This window comes from Amphimedon queenslandica, unplaced genomic scaffold (genome assembly GCF_000090795.2).
Source record: "Amphimedon queenslandica unplaced genomic scaffold, v1.1 AMPQUscaffold_13324, whole genome shotgun sequence".
NCBI lineage: Eukaryota > Metazoa > Porifera > Demospongiae > Haplosclerida > Niphatidae > Amphimedon > Amphimedon queenslandica.
In genome coordinates, this window is record NW_003546440.1 from 152,540 (window position 1) to 172,983 (window position 20,444).

The 20,444-nt window shown below is 36.7% G+C and overlaps 5 protein-coding genes across 6 annotated transcripts; 3 read left to right on the top strand and 2 right to left on the bottom strand.

Moving 5' to 3' along the window:
* Nucleotides 1–3,889: 3,889 nt before the first annotated feature.
* Nucleotides 3,890–8,060, bottom strand: LOC105313310 (UPF0600 protein C5orf51 homolog). The gene is made up of 6 exons (XM_011406626.2): nt 7,914–8,060; nt 5,869–5,962; nt 5,777–5,823; nt 5,477–5,611; nt 4,933–5,050; nt 3,890–4,317 (listed from the first exon to the last, which is right to left on the bottom strand). Exons 1-6 carry the CDS (start codon nt 8,019–8,021, stop codon nt 4,034–4,036), a joined length of 786 nt encoding a protein of 261 aa, XP_011404928.1. The 5' UTR covers nt 8,022–8,060; the 3' UTR covers nt 3,890–4,033.
* Nucleotides 8,061–8,454: 394 nt separating this feature from the next.
* LOC109583125 (streptavidin-V2-like) lies at nt 8,455–9,479 on the top strand. The gene is made up of 4 exons (XM_019998319.1): nt 8,455–8,715; nt 8,763–8,850; nt 8,898–9,093; nt 9,153–9,479. Exons 1-4 carry the CDS (start codon nt 8,557–8,559, stop codon nt 9,337–9,339), a joined length of 630 nt encoding a protein of 209 aa, XP_019853878.1. The 5' UTR covers nt 8,455–8,556; the 3' UTR covers nt 9,340–9,479.
* Nucleotides 9,480–11,430: 1,951 nt separating this feature from the next.
* On the bottom strand, nt 11,431–14,713 carry LOC105313311 (UPF0600 protein C5orf51 homolog). Of its 2 annotated transcripts, none has more exons than XM_019998328.1 (7): nt 14,562–14,713; nt 14,379–14,506; nt 13,981–14,074; nt 13,889–13,935; nt 13,147–13,281; nt 12,595–12,712; nt 11,431–11,817 (listed from the first exon to the last, which is right to left on the bottom strand). In XM_019998328.1, exons 1-7 carry the CDS (start codon nt 14,671–14,673, stop codon nt 11,534–11,536), a joined length of 918 nt encoding a protein of 305 aa, XP_019853887.1. In that variant the 5' UTR covers nt 14,674–14,713; the 3' UTR covers nt 11,431–11,533. The 2 variants fall into 2 exon arrangements, with proteins under 2 accessions (XP_019853887.1, XP_019853888.1); XM_019998329.1 differs by having other exon boundaries at nt 11,434–11,817; nt 14,389–14,506; nt 14,562–14,654.
* A 1,052-nt stretch (nt 14,714–15,765) lies between these two features.
* On the top strand, nt 15,766–16,877 carry LOC109583130 (streptavidin-V2-like). Its single transcript, XM_019998330.1, has 4 exons — nt 15,766–16,087; nt 16,136–16,223; nt 16,276–16,471; nt 16,534–16,877. Exons 1-4 carry the CDS (start codon nt 15,932–15,934, stop codon nt 16,721–16,723), a joined length of 630 nt encoding a protein of 209 aa, XP_019853889.1. The 5' UTR covers nt 15,766–15,931; the 3' UTR covers nt 16,724–16,877.
* A 157-nt stretch (nt 16,878–17,034) lies between these two features.
* On the top strand, nt 17,035–20,418 carry LOC105313312 (extensin-like). The gene is made up of 3 exons (XM_011406628.2): nt 17,035–18,741; nt 19,657–19,747; nt 20,235–20,418. The coding sequence occupies exons 1-3, from the start codon at nt 17,127–17,129 to the stop codon at nt 20,377–20,379; spliced, it is 1,851 nt and encodes a 616-aa protein (XP_011404930.2). The 5' UTR covers nt 17,035–17,126; the 3' UTR covers nt 20,380–20,418.
* Nucleotides 20,419–20,444: the final 26 nt, after the last annotated feature.

The window sequence follows — 20,444 nt, forward strand, 5'->3', positions numbered from 1 at the left end:
AACTGTGAGAAAAAGTGTTCGAATATCGATGGTGTGCGATAGTAGGTTACTGACTCTACAGTCACAATGCTAGTCTGAGCATAATGAAAGATTAGATTATTCATACAGCCTATATTCATGAACTTGTTTATCAATATTATTGTTCCACCCACTTTACTGATTGGGAAAGAACTTGGGGAAAGAACAATGGAGGCTGAAAATCCTGCATACAGCAATGAAGTGGAAGTTCCTGATGATAAGGCCATATATCCAATGGAGCTTGATGATGCAAGTGGCTTTGATTTCCAGAGAAAAATAGCATCAGTTCCTTCAGAGAAAACAAATATTGTCATCATAATTGCATTGGTGGTGATAATATTTCTCTTGATAATCCTACTTGGTGTTTGTGGAGCTACTGCCCATTATGTATACAGTACTACTCCAGCTTCAACTGACTGCACTACTAGCACTGCAGCAACTTCCTCTCCTGTTCAATCAGGGTCTGGGAATAACTCTTCTGATCAAGACCGGCTCAATCGCCACAATGAATTGGTTTCCGCAATACAAAATGTCACTGATTTGGTTAACTCTCAGTTGATGTATACTGCTAGTAATGGTGACTATATTGGTCAGCTAATGAACTCAACAACTCAAAGTCTAGCAAGTATAGTCAACACGCTCTCAAACCTTGGTGACACTGGTACCTCTACTGCTGGTGTTGTTGACAACATATTGCTAGTTGTCAATAACATATTGACCATACAGAATGGCTCCCAGCTATTCAACACGTTCAAACATATATCATGCAGTGATGTCTACAATGCTCTCCCTAACAGTCCTTCAGGTTACTATCATCTTAATAGCAAAACTGTGTACTGCAATATGGATCAGCTTTGCAATGTAACAGGAGGCTGGACAAGGCTGGGTTACTTTGATATGACAGATGCTACCACTAGTTGTCCCTCTGGATTTCAGCTTTATCAGCAATCTGGGGTCAGAGCTTGTGGTAGACCTGGTACCACTGCAAGTTGTGTTTCTCAAGGGCTTGACCCAAATGGTATCAGCTATTCTCAAATATGCGGACGGGTCATTGGTTACCAGTATGCCACATCTGATGCTTTTCATGGAGGAGGCTCCCTTGATAGCTACTATGTTGAGGGAGTCAGTATAACCTATGGGTCACCTCGTACACATGTATGGTCACTGGCTGCTGGGCCAAGAGATACATTTGCAAGTGGTGGAGGCTATGATTGTCCATGCAATACAGGGAGCCCTCAGCCAGTTCCATCTTTTGTTGGTAGCAATTATTTTTGTGAATCGGGTAATCCTAATCAAGGCATTGGGGGTTATATGTATCTAAATGATCCACTATGGGATGGACAGGGATGCGGTACTATGGAGCAAGCTTGCTGTGCAGCCCCAGGCCTACCATGGTTCTATAGGAACTTTGGTAATGTGAATATCACTGACAGCGTCGAGTTAAGAGTCTGTGGAGATCAGTCTCCAGGTAATGAAGACACTCCTATAAGCTTCTATGAGATATACGTTAAATAACTTATAGTATAGCTAGTACATGCTATTTTTCTTATATACCCCACTGTTCCTACCTTTTCCCTACATTTCCCTATTTTTTATGCATTTTTCTATTTTCTATACATTTACCCCTATACTTTCCCTTGCTGCTATTTCTCTTATGTACCCCAGCACTGTTCCTACCTTTTCCCTACATTTCCCTATTTTTTATGCATTTTTCTATTTTTTATACATTTACCCCTATACTTTCCCTTGCTGCTATTTCTCTTATATACCCCAGCGCTGTTCCTACCTTTTCCCTACATTTCCCTATTTTTTATACATTTTTCTATTTTCTATACATTTACCCCTATACTTTCCCTTGCTGTTTTTTCTACTTCATTTACAACATTGCTGCTACACGTTCTTTATTATAAAAATTTTAAAGTTTTTAACTAGATTGATTGGTCATCGTTAGTATAGACAATGCAATAAATTCTTTTTTAGACATCGTGATCTGCACGAGGTATAACAAAAGTGTATTCAATCTATAAATAATGTTTAAGCTACTGTATGTTGTTTTTTATGAATTAAATTTAAATTACTCCAAACATCTCAAATTTCCACCCACTTTACTGCAAGGGAGAAGACAAAATGGAGCAAGTTGGTGTTGAAAACAAAAATTTCTACGAAATGGAGCTTGATGATTCGAGTGTCAAGGGCTTTGATGTGCAGCAAAAATTAGGAGGGATGCCATCATCAAGGAAACCTCACACTATTGTATTGGTTGCTCTATTTGTGATAATATTCCTCCTAGTAGTCATACTTGCTATTGGAGCTGCTACTGCATATCAAGTATTCAATGCTCCTTCCACTTGTCCTTCTGATTCATCCTCATCAACCAGCAGTTCTAGTGTTGGTAGTCCTGATCAATACTCTCAGATAATAAGGCTCATGAACTCAATCGAGGGCAAGATCAATAGCACTCAGCGCTCACTGAATTCATCGTCAATGGCCACTTCTGGTCAATTTGCTCAGCTAACAAAGTCCCTCCAAGATGTGTCTGGCATGGTTAACTCTCAGTTAAGATATGCTGCTAATAACAGTGATGCTATTGGTGAGCTGAAGAATACTCTGTCTACTCTCAGCTCTGTCCAATTGTCTCAACTGGTTACAGCACTGCAAGATATCTCCACTATAGTGAACTCTCAGTTGATGTATGCAGTCAATAACAGTGATGCTATCAGCCAACTAACAGACTCAATGACACAGAGGCTGGTAAATATAGTTGGTACACTCTCAACTCTTAAAAGCACCAGTACCACTAGTGCAGGGGTCATCGATGACATCCTGCTATTGGTCAATGGTATATCTGCCATACAAAATGCATCTCAACTATTGAACACGCTCCAGCATATAACGTGCAAGGATATCTACATGGCCCAGCCAGATAGTCCTACTGGCTATTATCACATTAACAGTGAAACTGTGTATTGTAATATGGACAATCTTTGCAATACGACTGGAGGCTGGACAAGAATGGGTTATTTTGATATGGGCGATTCTACAACTAGCTGTCCTTCTGGATTCCGTCAATACACTAAAGGTTCCATAAGAGCTTGTGGCAGGCCTGGTAGCTCGGCTAGTTGTGTCTCACAGCAAATCCCGCCAAACGTTCTCAGCTACTCTGAGATATGCGGTAGAGTTGTTGGCTACCAGTATGCTACAACTGATGCATTCCGTGGTGGTGGTGGTATCAATAGCTACTACGTCGAGGGAGTCAGTATAACTTATGGATCTCCTCGTACACATGTGTGGACACTAGCAGCTGGCCCAAGACAATCACACAATGATGGTGGAGGATATAGCTGCCCCTGTAATACTGGGAGCACACAAACTGTACCATCTTTTGTTGGCAGCAATTACTATTGTGAATCTGGTAATCCCAACAATGGCATATTTGGAACAATGTACACAAACGATCCGCTGTGGGATGGACAGGGTTGTGGTAGTATGGAGCAAGCTTGCTGTGCAGTTCCTGGTCAGCCCTGGTTCTATAGGAACTTTACTGCAAGCATCACTGACTATATTGAAATAAGAGTCTGCGGAGATCAGTCTCCAGGTAACGAAGATGTACCTATAAGTTTCTACGAGATATACGTCAAATAACTAAACATTTGATATTATAGCACAGACTTTGCTGCTTTCCCCTTTGTTATTCTTAGTTGCTAACTTTAACATTATTTTATTATGCTTATTATGCTGCTTTTTTCCCTAAAGACATTCGCCACTATTATTGTTATTGCTATTGCTATTAATGAATGTGTAATGATATTTAGTGAACATATGAGCATTGTTATGATATGGGCACATGACAATTCTTGTGGCTATCTTAATAAGATTCATGAAAAACAATAGCTTCTACTTTAAAATACAATTTTAGTGATGACACTTCACAAGTTATAAATTGACCATTCTAATACACAATAATTAATAATAAAAAACCAAGAATTACATTAATTACCATAAGCATAAATTGCCATTATTGTTTCCTTAGTTCTGCTAATAGTTCCTCTGGTCTCTCACACTGCCATGACTGCATGCTCAATGATCCTTTAGCCAGTTCTATGTATCTTGATAAGAACTTCATGCCAATACTACCAACTAACTGGATACTAGGTCTATCAGCTCCTTGAGTCACTGTATCAAGTACTTTGTATAGTTGAGGATATTGAGGTATCTCATTGCTTCCATTGTTAGTGATACACCAGTATGATAGTTCACCACCATAAGCTAGTGCTAGCATGTGAGTGTCACTCCTTATTCCTACAATAAGGAGAAATGTCTGTTAAGTATAATTATTTCTATGCTACATGTGAGTCATTTACTAATTTTTACATTGTTTAGATTGACCTGATTCTGGCTTTAAATTTTTAAAAACTAGTAAAAGGTTAAAGCAATCCCATGGTTTTTTTTTTTCAAAAAATGGCTCCAAAATGACCACAAATTTTTATTAATTTTTTGATACATATTGATGTACTTATGCTATGTAGAAAATTTGATGTGATTCCAACTTTAATTTTTTGAGCTATGACAATTTTTTTAAATGTGCCATTTTCTGAAAAATGCCCCCGGTTTTTTCTTTCAAAAATGGCCAAAAAATTGCCACAAATTTTTATTACATTTTCTGATATGTATTGATGTATTTATACTATGTAGAAAGTTTGAGCTGCCCCCGACAAATAATTTTTGAGTTATGAGCTAATTATTTTTTTAAACCAACCAATTTTTGGAAAAGAGCAAAGGCTATAGCCCATGCTTATTTCCAAAAAATGACAACCAATTTTTTATCTCATTTTTTGATACACATTGATATACATATGCTATGCAAAATTTGGAATTACAATCATATAATTAGCATTAATGAACAAACAAAATTACCTTGACTTAATAGCTCCACTATTCTTTGATCATTAGTAGTGTATTCATTAGTTGATGCAGTGAGAGGAGTCCTAACCTCAAACACCATCATCAAGTGAAGCACACCAACATAACAGCACTGCACATAATTAAAGGAATAAAGAAACAATTATTTTAATTCAAAAATTAAACTAACAAAAATTACGACTACTATGACCATGGCTGGAGCCACTGGTATGGCCAGTAAGGTTTTGACCGTATCACTTTTTCATGCAAAAAATTTATAGGCGTGGCCGTCTTGATTAATTAATGTTTATTAATAAATTTAAGTAGGTAGCTATACAGTCTGCAGACTACAAGACCATAGACTGTAGCTTCCTATAGCTGTAAATTTTGAACTTTGTTACGATTATGCTGCATTCTTTCTCTTTTTTAATTTTTTGATATTGTTAAATTATTATTTGGTGAATTCAAAATTTTGGATGAACCACTTTAAATTTTTGTAGCTCTGGCCATGACTATGACATTTAAAAATTAAACTGCCTAACTTGATATAAGGCCTTACTTCTCTGAGCCAATTCTTATCAACAGTTTCTCTCCTAGTCTCCATATTCAATATAGTGTTTGCTAACATGTACATCAAGGCACCAACCCTCCAATGGATACACTCCATTATATCCTCACCAAGAATACTTATTAACTGCATCAACACAAATGAGATGATACCTTAACAAAAATCTATCCAAAAATTAATTATGCAGCATCATGATTTTGCTATCAAGTTTCTTATACTACAGTGTACTTGCATTGTTATACAAACACACCAAAAATGTATTACTTATAGTGTAATGAGTGCTGACAGTACCTGTGACTCAGTACTCCCACATAACTTCATAAAAGTTGCAAATTGATCTACACAAAACATTATAATGAGAACATTGATTAAAGTACACTAACTTAATAAAGCATTGATATCTTCCTTGACAGTTACTTGAGGGAAATCATAATCAACCAGAACACACTCTTCATAATAAGTTGAATCAAGTATTGACTACATTATTATAATACAATACATAACATAATTTAGACATAATGAATCTGGAATTGTGAGTTTTACTATGCATAAAAACGAATTGACATAGATTTTTGTTTTTTTGATAGTGAGTTTCTAAGGGGAGCGTTGTTTACTGCACATAATTTTGGAGAGCTTGTTGATAAGCTTTGGCCTTGTTAACTGATTCTTTCATTTCTAAGAGTCCAGTGCATATATCAATAGACATTACTGCTTTCTGAAGACACTCTTTCTTAGGAGAACCTGCATTGAAGCATTAAAAAGTATTGTAACTGAATAGTAATAATAAGGCATGTACTTTTAGCTTCTCCATTGAGTAGATAGAAGCTGACAATGTTCTTTCTGTTTGGTGGCTAGGTCAAGTAATAAGCTAATAGCTAACACCATTCTTCTTCATGCAAATGAACCACACTTCCTATTATAAAGCGGTACATGCAGGAGTATATGGCACGCCTGAGGGCACGCCCTTTGTAACAAAATTCCCAAGTCTATGCTGTATCTATGGTCTATGATGTAGTGCTGGGCGATATTGGAAATTTTGAAACATAGATTATATATGTTTGAAACAATGCAATATGATACGATATTGCCTAAAAAGGCCAGATATCAATATTTTTTCTCGATAAGTTATTAAGCCACACTGATTAACAATAGGTATTTATAAATGCCTGTAGGTTTATAGTTTATTGCAAGTAGGTGTAGGTACTTATATATGAGGTAGCTCTATATAAAAAGGCAGGTAGGTATCGAACAAATGCTGAGGGTAAATGTAAGCATAGGGGTAGGAACAGGGGTGGCAGGAGGGGCTTAAGCCCCCCCAACTTTCATTGAAGGGGGGCTTAGCCCCTCCAACTTTAAGTGATGTACATGTATTACTATTATCAACACTATAGACTTTAGTTTAGGTAATCCTTATATGTGTGCATATTGTGTGATGATTCGTTTCATAAAACAATTAATGCACTAGCTTAACTTCTAAGAACACACTTTTATTAGTTTTTTCAGGCTTCTACTTCTTTATTTAACAACTCTGTTAACATCAGCTTCAGCTGAGCATACATTTTCGACGTTAAGGAGATTAAAAACTACTTGTGCTCCACAATGTCACAAGAGCGTCTTAATCATGTAGTTATTTTGCATACACACAAAGAATTTACAGATGATTTACACATTGAGGACATTGCAAAGGAATTTGTTACATTTAATGAGCATGGACGCCAATATTTTGGACAGTATTAATTTCAGTACATGCTATGTATTAATGATCAATTGTAAAAATAATACCTTAGCCCCCCCAACTTTTAGTTTGTTCCTACCCCTATGAATGTAAGTGTTGGCATATTTATGTATTTGCTGAAGGAATATAATATATCATGAAGGTATATAATATATATTCCCTCTGAAATATACCGGTACATATGCAGGCACGTAGCCAGGGGGGATGATTGGGATGACATGTCACCCCCTTTTGAATTAGTACCTTTGTTTGTTTGCTTAAATCAAACATGTATTTTGGTATTTCATGTGCATCCAGGCCTACTTGTCACCCCCCATTTTATGTAACTCATACTTCGGCACCCCCCTTTTTGTAACCCTGGCTACGGGCCTGATATGCTGGTAGATATATGCTTATTGTGTATGTACGGTTGTATACATAAAAGCAGTTCATTTTAGAAATTATATACTCTTGTATTTTCTTACAGTTTTGACTCATTTGGCGCCCCATAGTATGCACAGACAGACCATAGATTATAGTAATCATAGATAATATCTATGGGCGAGCTCAGGCTCGCCCCAATTATCATTTCGTGATGTTTTACTATCATTTGTGGTTGAAAGCCCATAGAGGTACCTAGAACGGGCTTTTCAACCACAAATGATAGTAAAGCATCACGAAAGATTCACAAAAGTAGTAAATAAAATAGCTAACCTCAAAGACCAATCTTTTAGCAACAAAGTGAGCCTTTGTATAGAGTCTGGTATACCTTAGATGAAGAGTTACAGTCCCACGAAAAACGAGAGTTGTACATGGCGTCATGTTCGCGGCAAACAAGGATCGACGGCCCGATCGAACTGTGAAAAGTGGCGCACGTGATCCAGTTTCCAATCCTATGATTTTTCATAATCACAGTACATATTACATGTACTGTGATTATGATAACTACTTTAAAATAATAGATTGACGATAAAAGGAGCCCACGCCTCAGTATAGATAATGGAACGATCGTTCATTATCTATGCAATTATTGATACTGAGGCGTGGGCTCCTTTTATCGTCAATCTATAATTATTTTAAAGTAGACTAGTTCTAGTGATTATTGTGATTATGAAAAATCATTATCTATTTTCATAGGTAGTATCTATGTATAGATAGTATATAGATACTGAGGGCATAGCCTCACAGGCGGCGCAGGCGGGAAAATAACAATGAGTGGTATTTTCCGGGCGATCAAATTTTGGCATTGATAATAGGTGCACCATGGGGCCCTAGCTACAATCCAGCGTTCTCCCTCGGTGTTACATTCAATCCGCTCTTTAAATAGCTAGCTAAAGCTGTTGCCTTTATTACCACAATGACTGCTCTGAATCTGAAAAAAAGTTTTGAAGAAGCAGACAAGGAAAAGGCTGGATTCATTAAATACAATGGTCTCCAGGCAGTACTAAATAGCTTGGATGCATTTGGTGCTTGTACAGCAAGAAAAGTTATAGCTCTCATTGGCAAAACAGGAAAAGTAAATAAAGTTATAATTGTGTATATAAGTCATAATTTGAATTATAGATTTCACTTGATGAATTGCAACACATTTGTGAATCCAAGCCAGGAACTTTTGTACTTCCCTCACCTAAAATTGATTCTAAATTGCAAAGTATGCTAATAATTATAGACTATTGAGTATTGTTCATAAATTAATAGCCTCTACAGTTCCTACATCTCTTGCTGGGGTATGGACCAATGAGCTGGGCTCAAAAATGTTCATATCTGCATCAAGTTATGCAGAAGGGCAAATTAATGGCTTGTACTGTAGCAAAGTTGGAGATGCATATGACTATTATGATTTGAATGGCTTGTATGACACAGATGGTGATGAAACTAGTGGCACTTTGGGCTGGTAAATATGTTCTATATGCATACATCTAACACATTTTTAACTGTAAATTATTTTCATAGGACAGTTCAGTGGAATAATGGGCCAAATGGCAATTCTCAATCCAATACAGCCTGGTCTGGACAGCGATATGAAATATCAGGAAAATTGTATATCTACACTACTTGGCTTTTGGTTTCACAGGAAACATTGGAGAATAATTGGGAGTCCACTCTCACTGGAAAGGACAAGTTTTGCAAAGATGATTGAAACAACTTGAAAAGCAGTAACAAAATGAGTTGCAAGACAACTGTAAATGAATTTAATTCATACTAGAGTATCTGTTTTCATGTAATAAAATGAATTTTTTTGTGTTAATGAATTCCACATATAGGCTTCGCTAAAAATAATAACTCTTGAAGTATAGCAAAGTAACAATGTCCTATGACTATTTTCATCACACTCTATTATGGCTTCATCAAGAATAAAACTACCTATACATCTACATGATACATGCACATGCAAAAATGAGATCATATCAGTTTTAACAAAATAATACCAAATGGCATTTTAATCTGGCACCATTATCTTATTTTGCGATATAGGCAATTTGAGATTATAATTAAAGTGAATGTCTTGTTAGTTGGATAGTATTGTCTCTGGGTGAGCTCACTTCAGTAGTATAAATTTATGCAAATCATATAGTAAGTCTGAGTGAATCTAATTATAAATTGTGTGCATGAGTAAGTCTGTAATACCACAATCTAATTTAATAATGACAGCAATGTCACCATGTCTAGACTATAGTCTTGTTTGCCGTAGACTGCCATAGTTCATTCTTACCACCAGACTCTCAATTACATACATTAGACTACTGACAGAGTAGAAATTGACATATCTATCTTAGACATGCATATGCAGTTTTATACATTGGCTTTATTGCAACTGTCATATCCTGCTTTATGTCACAAATAGCTAACAAAATTCCTTATAAACTATAAATAGCCAGGAGCTGCTGCGTTAATTAGATATAATAAATAGCTATGGCAAGCAAAAGTAGGGATTCATTAAACACAATTAAAGGTCTCCAGGTCATACTAAAAGGCTCAACTGCAGGTGATGCTTTTATGGCAAGAAAAGCTGTTGCTATAATTGTGAAAAATGGAAAAGTCAGTGTAATAAAGGTACTTCTAATCTGATGTCATTTGATTCAATAGATTTCATTTGATGAGCTGCAAGGCATTTCTAAAGGCAAGCCAAGAGCTTATGTGCTTCTATCACCTAGGATTGATGTTAAACTGCTAAGTATGTTAATAGATCATCTAGTATTAAAATGAGTATTTTGAAGCCTATACAATTCCTACATCCCTTTATGCATTGGCATGAACCAATGAGTTGGGCTCAAAAATGGTGATAAGCAATTCAAGTTATGCAGAAGGGCAAATGACTGGCTTATACAAGAGTAAAGTCAGAAATTCATACGTCCATTATGGTGGCATGTATGATACAGATGGTGATGAAACTGGTGGCACTTTGGGCTGGTAAATAAAGCAGTGCATAGCATGATAATTATAACATGCTTGTTTATTTATAAAAACAGTTCAGTGAAATAATACTTCATATGGCAAATCTCAGACTCAGTCCATTACAGCCTGGTCTGGACAGCAATATAAATTATCTGAAAGATCGTACATCTATAGTACTTGGGTTCTAGTGTCACAGACAACATCGGATGATAATTGGGAGTCCACTCTTATTCGACAAGACAAGTTCAGCAAAGATAGTTCTTAAAACAAAAAGCAGTAGCAGAATAAGTTGTAGCTTTTAGGTGAATTATTTAATTCAGACTAGTGTAACTTGTAACTAATAAGTAAAATGATTTTTTAAATGATTAGATCCATCTAGATCTAGGTATGAGGCAACAAGGGTAGGCTTTGTATCATGTAATTCTTGTTAGGCAAAAATTAAGTAAGGTGAAGACATCAAAGCCTGGTTTTCATACAGTTGTGGCTGTTGTATGCATTCTGAGGTTAGCATACAATTGTTGTAGAGAAAGAATGGGAGGTGATTAGTGTCAAAATTATTTTGATAGTCACCAATTCACTTTGATAGTCAAAGGACTATTGCTGCAACAATGTTGTAAGGCAGTTGTAGGGCTTCATGGACACCAGGTCACATTAAATGTCCATGGTTCCTTTCCAAAAAATGGGTCCGATCCCAAATTTTTATTACATTTAAAAAATACATATTGATCATAGATGCATTGATGTTTTTATGCTATGCAGAAAGTTTGAGATATTTCCAACAAATAATTTTCGAGTTATGAGCATTTTTAAAACGAGCCAGTTTCTTAAAAAGTATAGACTATAGCCCATGTTTTTTTTCTAATACTATTCTAATACACAATAATTTTAAATAATAAAAAACCGAGAATTACATTAATTACCATAAGCATAAATTGCCATTATTGTTTCCTTAGTTCTGCTAATAGTTCCTCTGGTCTCTCACACTGCCATGACTGCATGCTCAATGATCCTTTAGCCAGCTCTATGTATCTTGATAAGAACTTCATGCCAATACTACCCACTGACTGGATACTAGGTCTATCAGCTCCTTCAGTCACTGTATCAAGAACTTTGTATAGTTGAGGATATTGAGGTATCTCATTGCTTCCATTGTTAGTGATGCACCAGTATGATAGTTCACCACCATAAGCTAGTGCTAGCATGTGAGTGTCACTCCTTATTCCTACAATAAGGAGAAATGTCTGTTAAGTATAATTATTTCTATGCTACATGTGAGTCATTTATTAATTTTTACGTTAATGGTCATAGCTCAAAAAATTGAAGTCGGAATCACGTACATGGCATAAGTATATCAATATGTATCAAAAAAATTTGTGGTCATTTTGGAGGAAAAAACCATAAGCTGTAGTTTATGCTTCAAATTTTGACTAGTTTTAAAAATTTTCAGTACACAAAAAATTTAAAACCAAAATCAGCTCAATCTAAAAAAATTTTTTTTAATGGCCATTTTTGAAAAAATGCCTATGGTTTTTTTTCAAAAATGACTCCAAAATTACCACAATTTTTATTACATTTTTTGACACAAATTGATGCACTTATGCTACGTAGAAAGTTTGACTTGATTTTGGCTTCAATTTTTCAAGTTATGGCCATTTTTCAAAATGGGTCATTTTCTAAAAAATGCCCTACACTATAGCCCATGGTTTTTTAAAAATGGCTCCAAAACTAGCACAAATTTTATTACATTTTCCGATACATATTGGTGTATTTATGTTATGTAGTAGAAAGTTTGAGCTATTTCCGATAAATAATTTTTGAGTTATGAGCTAATTGAAAAAAACTAACCAATTTTTGAAAAAGAGCAAAGGCTATAGCCCATGCTTATTTCCAAAAAATGACCCCTAATTTTTATTTCATTGTTTGATACACATTGATATACATATGCTATGTAAAATTTGGAATTTCAATCATAAAATTAACATTTATGAACAAAAATTACCTTGACTTAATAGCTCCACTATTCTCTGATCATTAGTAGTGTATTCATCAGTTGATGCAGTGAGAGGAGTCCTAACCTCAAATACCATCATCAAGTGAAGCACACCAACATAACAGCACTGCACATAATTAAAGGAATAAACAAACAATTATTTTAATTCAAAAATTAAACAAACAAAAATTACGACTACTATGACCATGGCCGGAGCCACTGGTATGGCCAGTAGTAAGGTTTGACTGTATCACTTTTCATGCAAAAAAGTTATAGGTGTGGCCATTTGATTAATTAACGTTTATTAATAAAAATTCACTATTTTAAGTAGGTAGCTATACAGTCTGCAGACTACAAGGCTGTAGACTGTAGCTTCCTATAGCTCTAAATTTTGAACTTTGTTATGATTATGCTGCATTCTTTCTCTTTTTAATTTTTTGATATTGTCAAATTATTATTTGGTGAATTCAAAATTTTTGACAAACCACTTTAATTTTTGTAGCTCTGGCCATGACTATGACATTTAAAAATTAAACTGCGTAACTTGATATAAGGCCTTACTTCTCTGAGCCAATTCTTATCAACAGTTTCCCTCCTGGTTTCCATATTCATAATAGTATTTGCTAACATGTACATCAAAGCACCAACCCTCCAATGGATACACTCCATTATATCCTCACCAAGAATACTTATTAACTACAAATGAGATGATATCTTAACAAAAATCTATCCAAAAATTAATTATGCAGCATCATGATTATTATCAAGTTTTTTATACAGTGGAACTTGTGCTAACGGTCACCTGAATAGTGAGGTCACCTCTCTATTACAGCCATAAGCCAAAATCCAGATCAAGACCTGTACAAAAGGATTAGCTATTGACTTGTCTAATGCATCCCCGTGTAATGCGCAAAGCAGCCGCTCGTCCAAGTCCCCTTTGGTCTAATATTGTATAGCGGAAAATTTTGGAGAGACTAAAATTTGGCGAATTGCTAAATTTTGGTGATTGGCGGATTTTAATTTGGCAAATTGGTGGCCACGTGCCATTGAGCATGCGCATAATGGCTCAAAATTGTTGTTTTATTTTGGCAAATGGCTATCAAAACGCCAAATTTGCCAAATTTAATTCCATCCAAAATTGGTAGAACCTTGCTACGGCTGGACAACTGGGAACCACACCCATTATTAATTATTGCTGAGTTTATTAATTTTTAGCAGGTTCCACTGTACTACAGTGTACTTGCATTGTTATACAAACACACCAAAAATGTATTACTTATAGTGCAATGAGTGCTGACAGTACCTGTGACTCAGTACTCCCACATAACTTCATAAAAGTTGCAAATTGATCTACACAAAACATTATACTGAGAACATTCATTAAAGTACACTAACTTAATAAAGCATTGATATCTTCCTTGACAGTTACTTGAGGGAAATCATAATCAACCAGAACACACTCTTGATAATAAGTTGAATCAAGTATTGACTACATTAATACAATGCAATACATACATGTAATATAATTTTGACATAATGAATCTGGAATTATCAGTTTTGCCATGCATAAAAATGAATTGATGTAGTTTTTTGATAGTGAGCTTCTGAAGCCCAACATACAATACAGGCAACATGTTGCCAGGCTTTGATCTTTCTGTCAACCTTGTTGAAAGACATAGACAGGCTTTCTATTAAAGGCAACATGTTGCTTAACCACATCAAAGCATGATCAAAGGCTGAAAGCAACATTGTTGAATGTAGTGTATGTTGGGCTTAAAGGGAGCGTTGTTTACCTGCACATACTTTTGGAGAGCTTGTTGATAAGCTTTGGCCTTGTTGACTGATTCTTTCATTTCTAAGAGTCCAGTGCATATATCAATAGACATTACTGCTTTCTGAAGACACTCTTTATGAGGAGAACCTAAAGTGAAGCATTAAAAAACATTGTAACTAAATAGTAATAATAAGGCATGTACTTTTAGCTTCTCCATTGAGTAGAAGCTGACAATGCTCTCTCTGTTTGGTGGCTAGGTCGAATAATAAACCAACAGTCTCTTCTTTCTTTGATGATTCTGATGATGTAGCCATTTTCTATGCAAGTGAGCCACACCTCCAATAAGCTAGCTAAGCAGAGCAATGAGGACACTGTGCATGTCTATATCTAAATACAGCCTAAGTATTATGTACTCTTGCTAAAGTAATCTAATATTTATGGTGCTACAGATATTTTGTCTTGGATATATTAGTATCAATACTAGTGTGAACATTCGGACCAACAGCAAACAGGCCCTACCATTTCAATCGATACAGTGTCAGTCAATAACAGTTATACTAGTCTAGCTAGCTTTAGCGAGAGAGAGGGGGAACTTTGATGAAACTTTTTATGTCATCAGAAATAGTCACAACTCATCTTATGCTTTGGGCATGATGCTTTTATGACATATCATGTGTCTAATGGTTTGATGGACAATGAATAATCTATGAAAATCTGTGTTCTATTCAGTATTTTGTCTTTCAGGGCTTTCTTCACCCTTTAAAGTGGCTTGGACAGAATTGTATATTCTATCACAATCCTGATAAATATGCATGCTTTTATGCTGTGTGGAAAAAGTTTGAGCTGATTTTGATCATTAGACTTAGCAAATCTAAACTCAAAGGAATAGTAATCATAATATGCATTAGCATCCCTATAAAGTAGAGGATATCCTACCACCAATCAATAAAACAAGCTCAATAATTAGTTTATTATAAGGATACTGTATTTTGTTATTGTTTATTTAGGACCATCAATTTATTTATTTATTCGTCATTACAGAAATTGAGAGGTCATATGGTGGTAATAAGTATATGTCCTAGACTGTTGATATTGGCACATAGTCATAAATAATGTGTAGAATGAATCTGTAATGCCACAACCTAATTTAATAATGACTGAATGTCTTCACTGTCTATAGAATTTTGTGGGAAGAAATGAAGCAGTAGCATTGATATAATCATTCTTACCACCTGCAGACCCTCAGTGAGCACTAATGATAGTCATTATGCATATACATTGATCCTTCCTTTGCACATAGGCTTAACTAATATTTAAAATATGCTTAACTTATGTTGACAAGTAGAGCTTGACAAAAATTATCATGAGTATATGGTCATGAATAGCTTTAAGTTAAGGACTGGCACTGCCTAGTATTATTATAGTAATAATATTGCAGATAAAATGAGATTTGTCCTATAGGCTCAATTTCAATATCATATCCTGCTTTATATGTCATCAGAGTTAATGAAATTCCCTGGTAACTATAAATAGCTGTGAATTGTTGCCTCAGGTAGTCTATAGCTAACTACAATGGCTCTGGATTTGAGAAAACGCTTTGATGAAGCAGACAAGGAAAAGTCTGGATTCATTAAACACAAAGGCCTTCAGGTCATACTAAAAGGCTCAACTGCATGTGATGCTTCTATGGCAAGAAAAGCTGTTGCTATAATTGTGAAAAATGGAAAAGTGAGTATAATAAATGTACCTCTAATCTGATGTCATTTGATTCAATAGATTTCATTTGATGAACTGCAAGGCATTTGTAAAGGCAAACCAGGAGCTTCTGCACCTCCATCACCTAGGATTGATGTTAAACTGCTAAGTATGTCAATATGTATTATCTAGAGCATTTAAATGAGTCATAAATTTTACAGCATTTACAATTCCTACGTCTCTTTCGGGGACATGGACCAATGAGCTGGGCTCACAAATGGTGATAAGCACTTCAAGTTATGCAGAAGGGCAAATGAATGGCATATACAACAGCAAAGTTGGAGATGCTTATGAGTATTATTGGTTCTATGGCATGTATGATACAGATGGTGATGAAACTGCTGGGACTTTAGGCTGGTAAATAAAGCGTGCATATAGATCTAGCATGATTGTAACACACCTGTTTAATTTATTCATAGGACAGTTCAGTGGGATAATACCTCAAATGGTAATTCTCAATCAAACACAGCCTGGTCTGGACAGCGATATGAAATATCTGGAACATACTATATCTACAGTACTTGGATTCTGGTGTCACAGACATCATCGGATGATAATTGGGAGTCCACTCTCGTTGGACAGGACAAGTTCAGCAAATATATTTCTTAAAGCAAAAAGCAGTAGCAGAATAAGTTGTAGCTTTTAGGTGAATTTAACTCAGAGTAGTGTAACTCTTTAGTAATAAATAGAACTAATGAATTTTATTTTTCATTTAGTTGATAGATTTAGAACTTGCTGTTAGTAAAATGATTTTTCATATGATTTAATAGATCTATTTAGGCATCAGGTACTTCAAAGCAAGCAAGGGTAGGCTTTGTATGCTTGAGATTTATGTAATTTAAGCTGTACTGTTTCAGGAAAAAATTGCTGCAGTTTCAGCCCCACCTTTTTAATAAACACTTAATTAATAAGTAGCCATCTAAATTGACACGCCCATTATATTTATTATTTTCAGCTCTCTTCCTTTTTCTTCTTCGCTGTCCCTGTACTGCACTAGAATTGGACAATTATCATGTCCGAAGAGATATACGATGATCTTGCCGACAACGGTGGCGAAGAGCTGTACGAAGATCTCGGCCCAGTCGGTGGAGATATTCCATACAACGGGGACCAGAGGCCACTGAGCGGCATCACAACTCTACCTGCTAATGTCTCCCTCAACAAGCCACCGCCGGCTACTCCTCCTAGGAACTCGTCGATGGATCCCAAGAACAGGACTCTCCCAGCAGGCAAGAGCACCAAACCCGCTCCAGGGCCTCCACCCGCCATCCCTACTCGAGCCCCTACCACAGCAGTCTCTACTGCACCAGTAAAGATGAGGAAAGAGCCAGGAAAGAAGGACGCTGCTAAGAGATCTTCAAAGTCTTCCGCTAAGGGATCTAGTGGAGGAGGAGGAGGGCTTGATATGAACGAAATACTCAAGAGACGACAGCAGATGAGCTCTAAAGCCATCGAGAACTTGGAGCAGAAGAAGCAAGAAGAAGATGATGATGAGAACAAACATGCAGCCCCGTGGCTGAAGCAGTTAAAGAAGGCAACCCCGACTCCCGGCGAACCCGAGAAGCCAGACAATAATGAGGATGATGTTCCTGAGTTTATTAAGAAACGTCGTACGATGAGCGTTGCTCAGGACTCACAAGATGAAGACACTCCACCCTCACCTACAGTCGCTGATCCCAGCCCTGGGACTTCACCTTTTAAATCCGGCCCTCCACCGGTTGCTAAGAAAAGAGCTGCTACAACAATCGGTGGACCATCAACTGGAGCTACTCCTCCACCTGCCCCTGCTCCTAAACCAGCTGCAAAACCGGTCAAACCGGCTAAACCACCTCCAGCTCCCAAGCCAGGAGGAGGTGGTGGTGGAGAGGCTCCTCGTATTGCTCCAAAACCCAAACCACGATCAGCTAGCGGGCAGAGTGAAGCATCAGGTGAAGAGTCACCTCCTCCTCCACCAAAGACGCTCCCACCTCCTTCTAATCCACCTGCCCCATCTCCGTCCATCCCGCGTCCCTCTCCATCAAAAGGGCACCACTCCCCGCCTACCTTTCGTCCCCCTCCTCCTAACGCGGGTCAGTCCTCTCCTGTTATCTCTCGGCCTCCTCCTCCTGTAGTAGACCAGCAACCCTCCCCTCCTACCTCTCGTCCTCCTCCTAGTCAACCCGTAGCACCTAAACCTGCACCTAAGCCTCCTGCTCCAGAGCCTAAAGGTCCTCCATCTTTTAAACCACCTCCTCCAGGGCCTAATGGCCCACCATCTTTTAAACCTCCTCCCCCAGAGCCCCAAGGCTCTCCATCTTTTAAACCACCCCCTCCAGGGCCTAATGGTCCTCCATCTTTTAAACCACCCCCTCCAGGGTCTAATGGTCCTCCATCTTTTAAACCACCCCCTCCAGGGCCTAATGGTCCTCCATCTTTTAAACCACCTCCTCCAGAGTCCCAAGGTCATCCTCCTCCATCTTTTAAACCTCCTCCTCCTCCTCCTGCTATTCCTCCTGATCCTCCAGTCACTCACGGCGAGGCCACCCCTACTGTGACTGTACTGAGGTACCGAAGACTGCCTTTACCTCCAGTGGATATACACAACCCTCCTCCTTTGCCATCTAGAAACAATAAACCAAAGATACCTGGTGAGTCACAATATACATGTATATTCACTAGTGTGCATGTATTTGCACATATACATGTACATTGTACCTGCCCTACTTGTAACCTTTCATGTATGTTATAAGTGACAGCTCATATCATAAGCATGTACCTTTCCATTCATTAGTATTGATGATGTATAGCATTTGTTTGTGTCTTGTATTTTTGATGAATAAACTTGGCTTCACCAGGGAAAATACTGTCCAGATAACTGATAGCACAGGAAATCAGGCGAACTGTATTAACATACTATGCTTTATGATGCTTCATTTGTTCTGTAATGTATAGTTATAGTATTTTGATATCAAGGAATGCCAAACAGTTGACCCACATAATGGGTCATGCTCTACTCAGCAACTGGTAACAATCTATCAGTTATTTTGACAGTTTTTTTAAACTATACTGCCTCTGAGTTTCAGAACACAGTTGTATATGTTTATTGACTGAGAATAAGTCCCTGTATAGTCATGCATGGCCTATACACTGTAGAGAATCAGAGTATTAATATTAATATACTTTTACTATTAAGAATAACCATACACACAACACAATTATACATACGTCATATTATATTAATAATGTGTGTATTATTGCTTTGTGTGTTTAGTTTACATTTGGGAAAGGAGGACAGCTACTTTTGTAGTTTTTTTTTATTTACTTATCCTGAATTTGTTGATTTTTTTATTTGTCCCTGGTTTATATTGGAGTATGATAGAATGCTATGTATGTTGTGTGGGGGTAGATCCAACATGATTTGTTTGGCAATAAAGTATCCTATTTATTTATATGTTAATTGAGCACAATTGGTTATGGTATTTCTTTCTTTATCATGTATAATCTCCAACATTATAATGATAATGTTTTTAATCTTTACTATATTTTTTATTATAATTTTGTAGCTTTTGCTCATCGCCCTCCTCCAATTATACCGACTGAGTCAATGGCAGAAAGCGACGGTGAAGACATTTATGATGACACAGCTGCAGTAATGTATGTTTTAAAAAATAAACAAGCCACCACAGATGAGCATACAATGCACAACTAACATTAGGCTGGGTTTGTTAGGATTTGTAGGCTGTGATTGTTATTTATAAACTTTGATCGTTATGCTTAAAAATATACCTTAGATTTACAGTCAACAAGCAGCTCTTGTGTAATGTATTGTAATAAATGCTTATACAATGTACACGTACACGATTTCTGTGTGTAGTTTTTCTATGCCTAATACACACTGTACAATATTCACTTTTATGTGTATTCAGTTTGGTGTGGTATGTGCAGTGATGCCACAATATTGAGTTATTTGTTAACAGTAGGTTTTCAGTGGGGGCAGGTAAATTGAGACATAACATAATTTTTATTGACATAAAAATACCTTGTAGGACAAATTTGTGCTTCATAATGTACATGTACATATACATGTATGTACATGTATTAATTGTGTATTAATGTGCATTTATTTATTATTATTATTTAGTGATACAATAGCTCCAGAGGAAGAAGAGGATCAGGAGTTATATGATGATGTGGCTGGATACAAACCAGCTCCTCCTTTACCTCCGTCCCAGCCACCACCACCTTCCATCTCTTTACCTCCTCCCCTTCCTCCTTCAAATGGTTAGCCATCACACAACACAATAGATTGTGATCACACACAGAGCCAGTAGCATATGGCTTCAGGATTAAG

Coding starts and splice junctions, on each gene's coding strand:
- LOC105313310 (XM_011406626.2), bottom strand. CDS start 8,021: ATGACGCCATGTACAACTCTCGTTTTTCGTGGGACTGTAACTCTTCAT. Junction 5,963..7,913: donor CTAAAAGATTGGTCTTTGAG/GTTAGCTATTTT, acceptor ATAATAATGTAG/TCAATACTTGATTCAACTTA. Junction 5,612..5,776: donor GTGGGAGTACTGAGTCACAG/GTACTGTCAGCA, acceptor GTGTTGATGCAG/TTAATAAGTATTCTTGGTGA.
- LOC109583125 (XM_019998319.1), top strand. CDS start 8,557: ATGACTGCTCTGAATCTGAAAAAAAGTTTTGAAGAAGCAGACAAGGAA. Junction 8,716..8,762: donor TCATTGGCAAAACAGGAAAA/GTAAATAAAGTT, acceptor TTTGAATTATAG/ATTTCACTTGATGAATTGCA. Junction 9,094..9,152: donor ACTAGTGGCACTTTGGGCTG/GTAAATATGTTC, acceptor TTATTTTCATAG/GACAGTTCAGTGGAATAATG.
- LOC105313311 (XM_019998328.1), bottom strand. CDS start 14,673: ATGGCTACATCATCAGAATCATCAAAGAAAGAAGAGACTGTTGGTTTA. Junction 13,936..13,980: donor AGATATCAATGCTTTATTAA/GTTAGTGTACTT, acceptor TGTTTTGTGTAG/ATCAATTTGCAACTTTTATG. Junction 13,282..13,888: donor GTGGGAGTACTGAGTCACAG/GTACTGTCAGCA, acceptor TCTCATTTGTAG/TTAATAAGTATTCTTGGTGA.
- LOC109583130 (XM_019998330.1), top strand. CDS start 15,932: ATGGCTCTGGATTTGAGAAAACGCTTTGATGAAGCAGACAAGGAAAAG. Junction 16,088..16,135: donor TAATTGTGAAAAATGGAAAA/GTGAGTATAATA, acceptor TTGATTCAATAG/ATTTCATTTGATGAACTGCA. Junction 16,224..16,275: donor GATTGATGTTAAACTGCTAA/GTATGTCAATAT, acceptor TAAATTTTACAG/CATTTACAATTCCTACGTCT.
- LOC105313312 (XM_011406628.2), top strand. CDS start 17,127: ATGTCCGAAGAGATATACGATGATCTTGCCGACAACGGTGGCGAAGAG. Junction 18,742..19,656: donor CAATAAACCAAAGATACCTG/GTGAGTCACAAT, acceptor ATAATTTTGTAG/CTTTTGCTCATCGCCCTCCT. Junction 19,748..20,234: donor GATGACACAGCTGCAGTAAT/GTATGTTTTAAA, acceptor ATTATTATTTAG/TGATACAATAGCTCCAGAGG.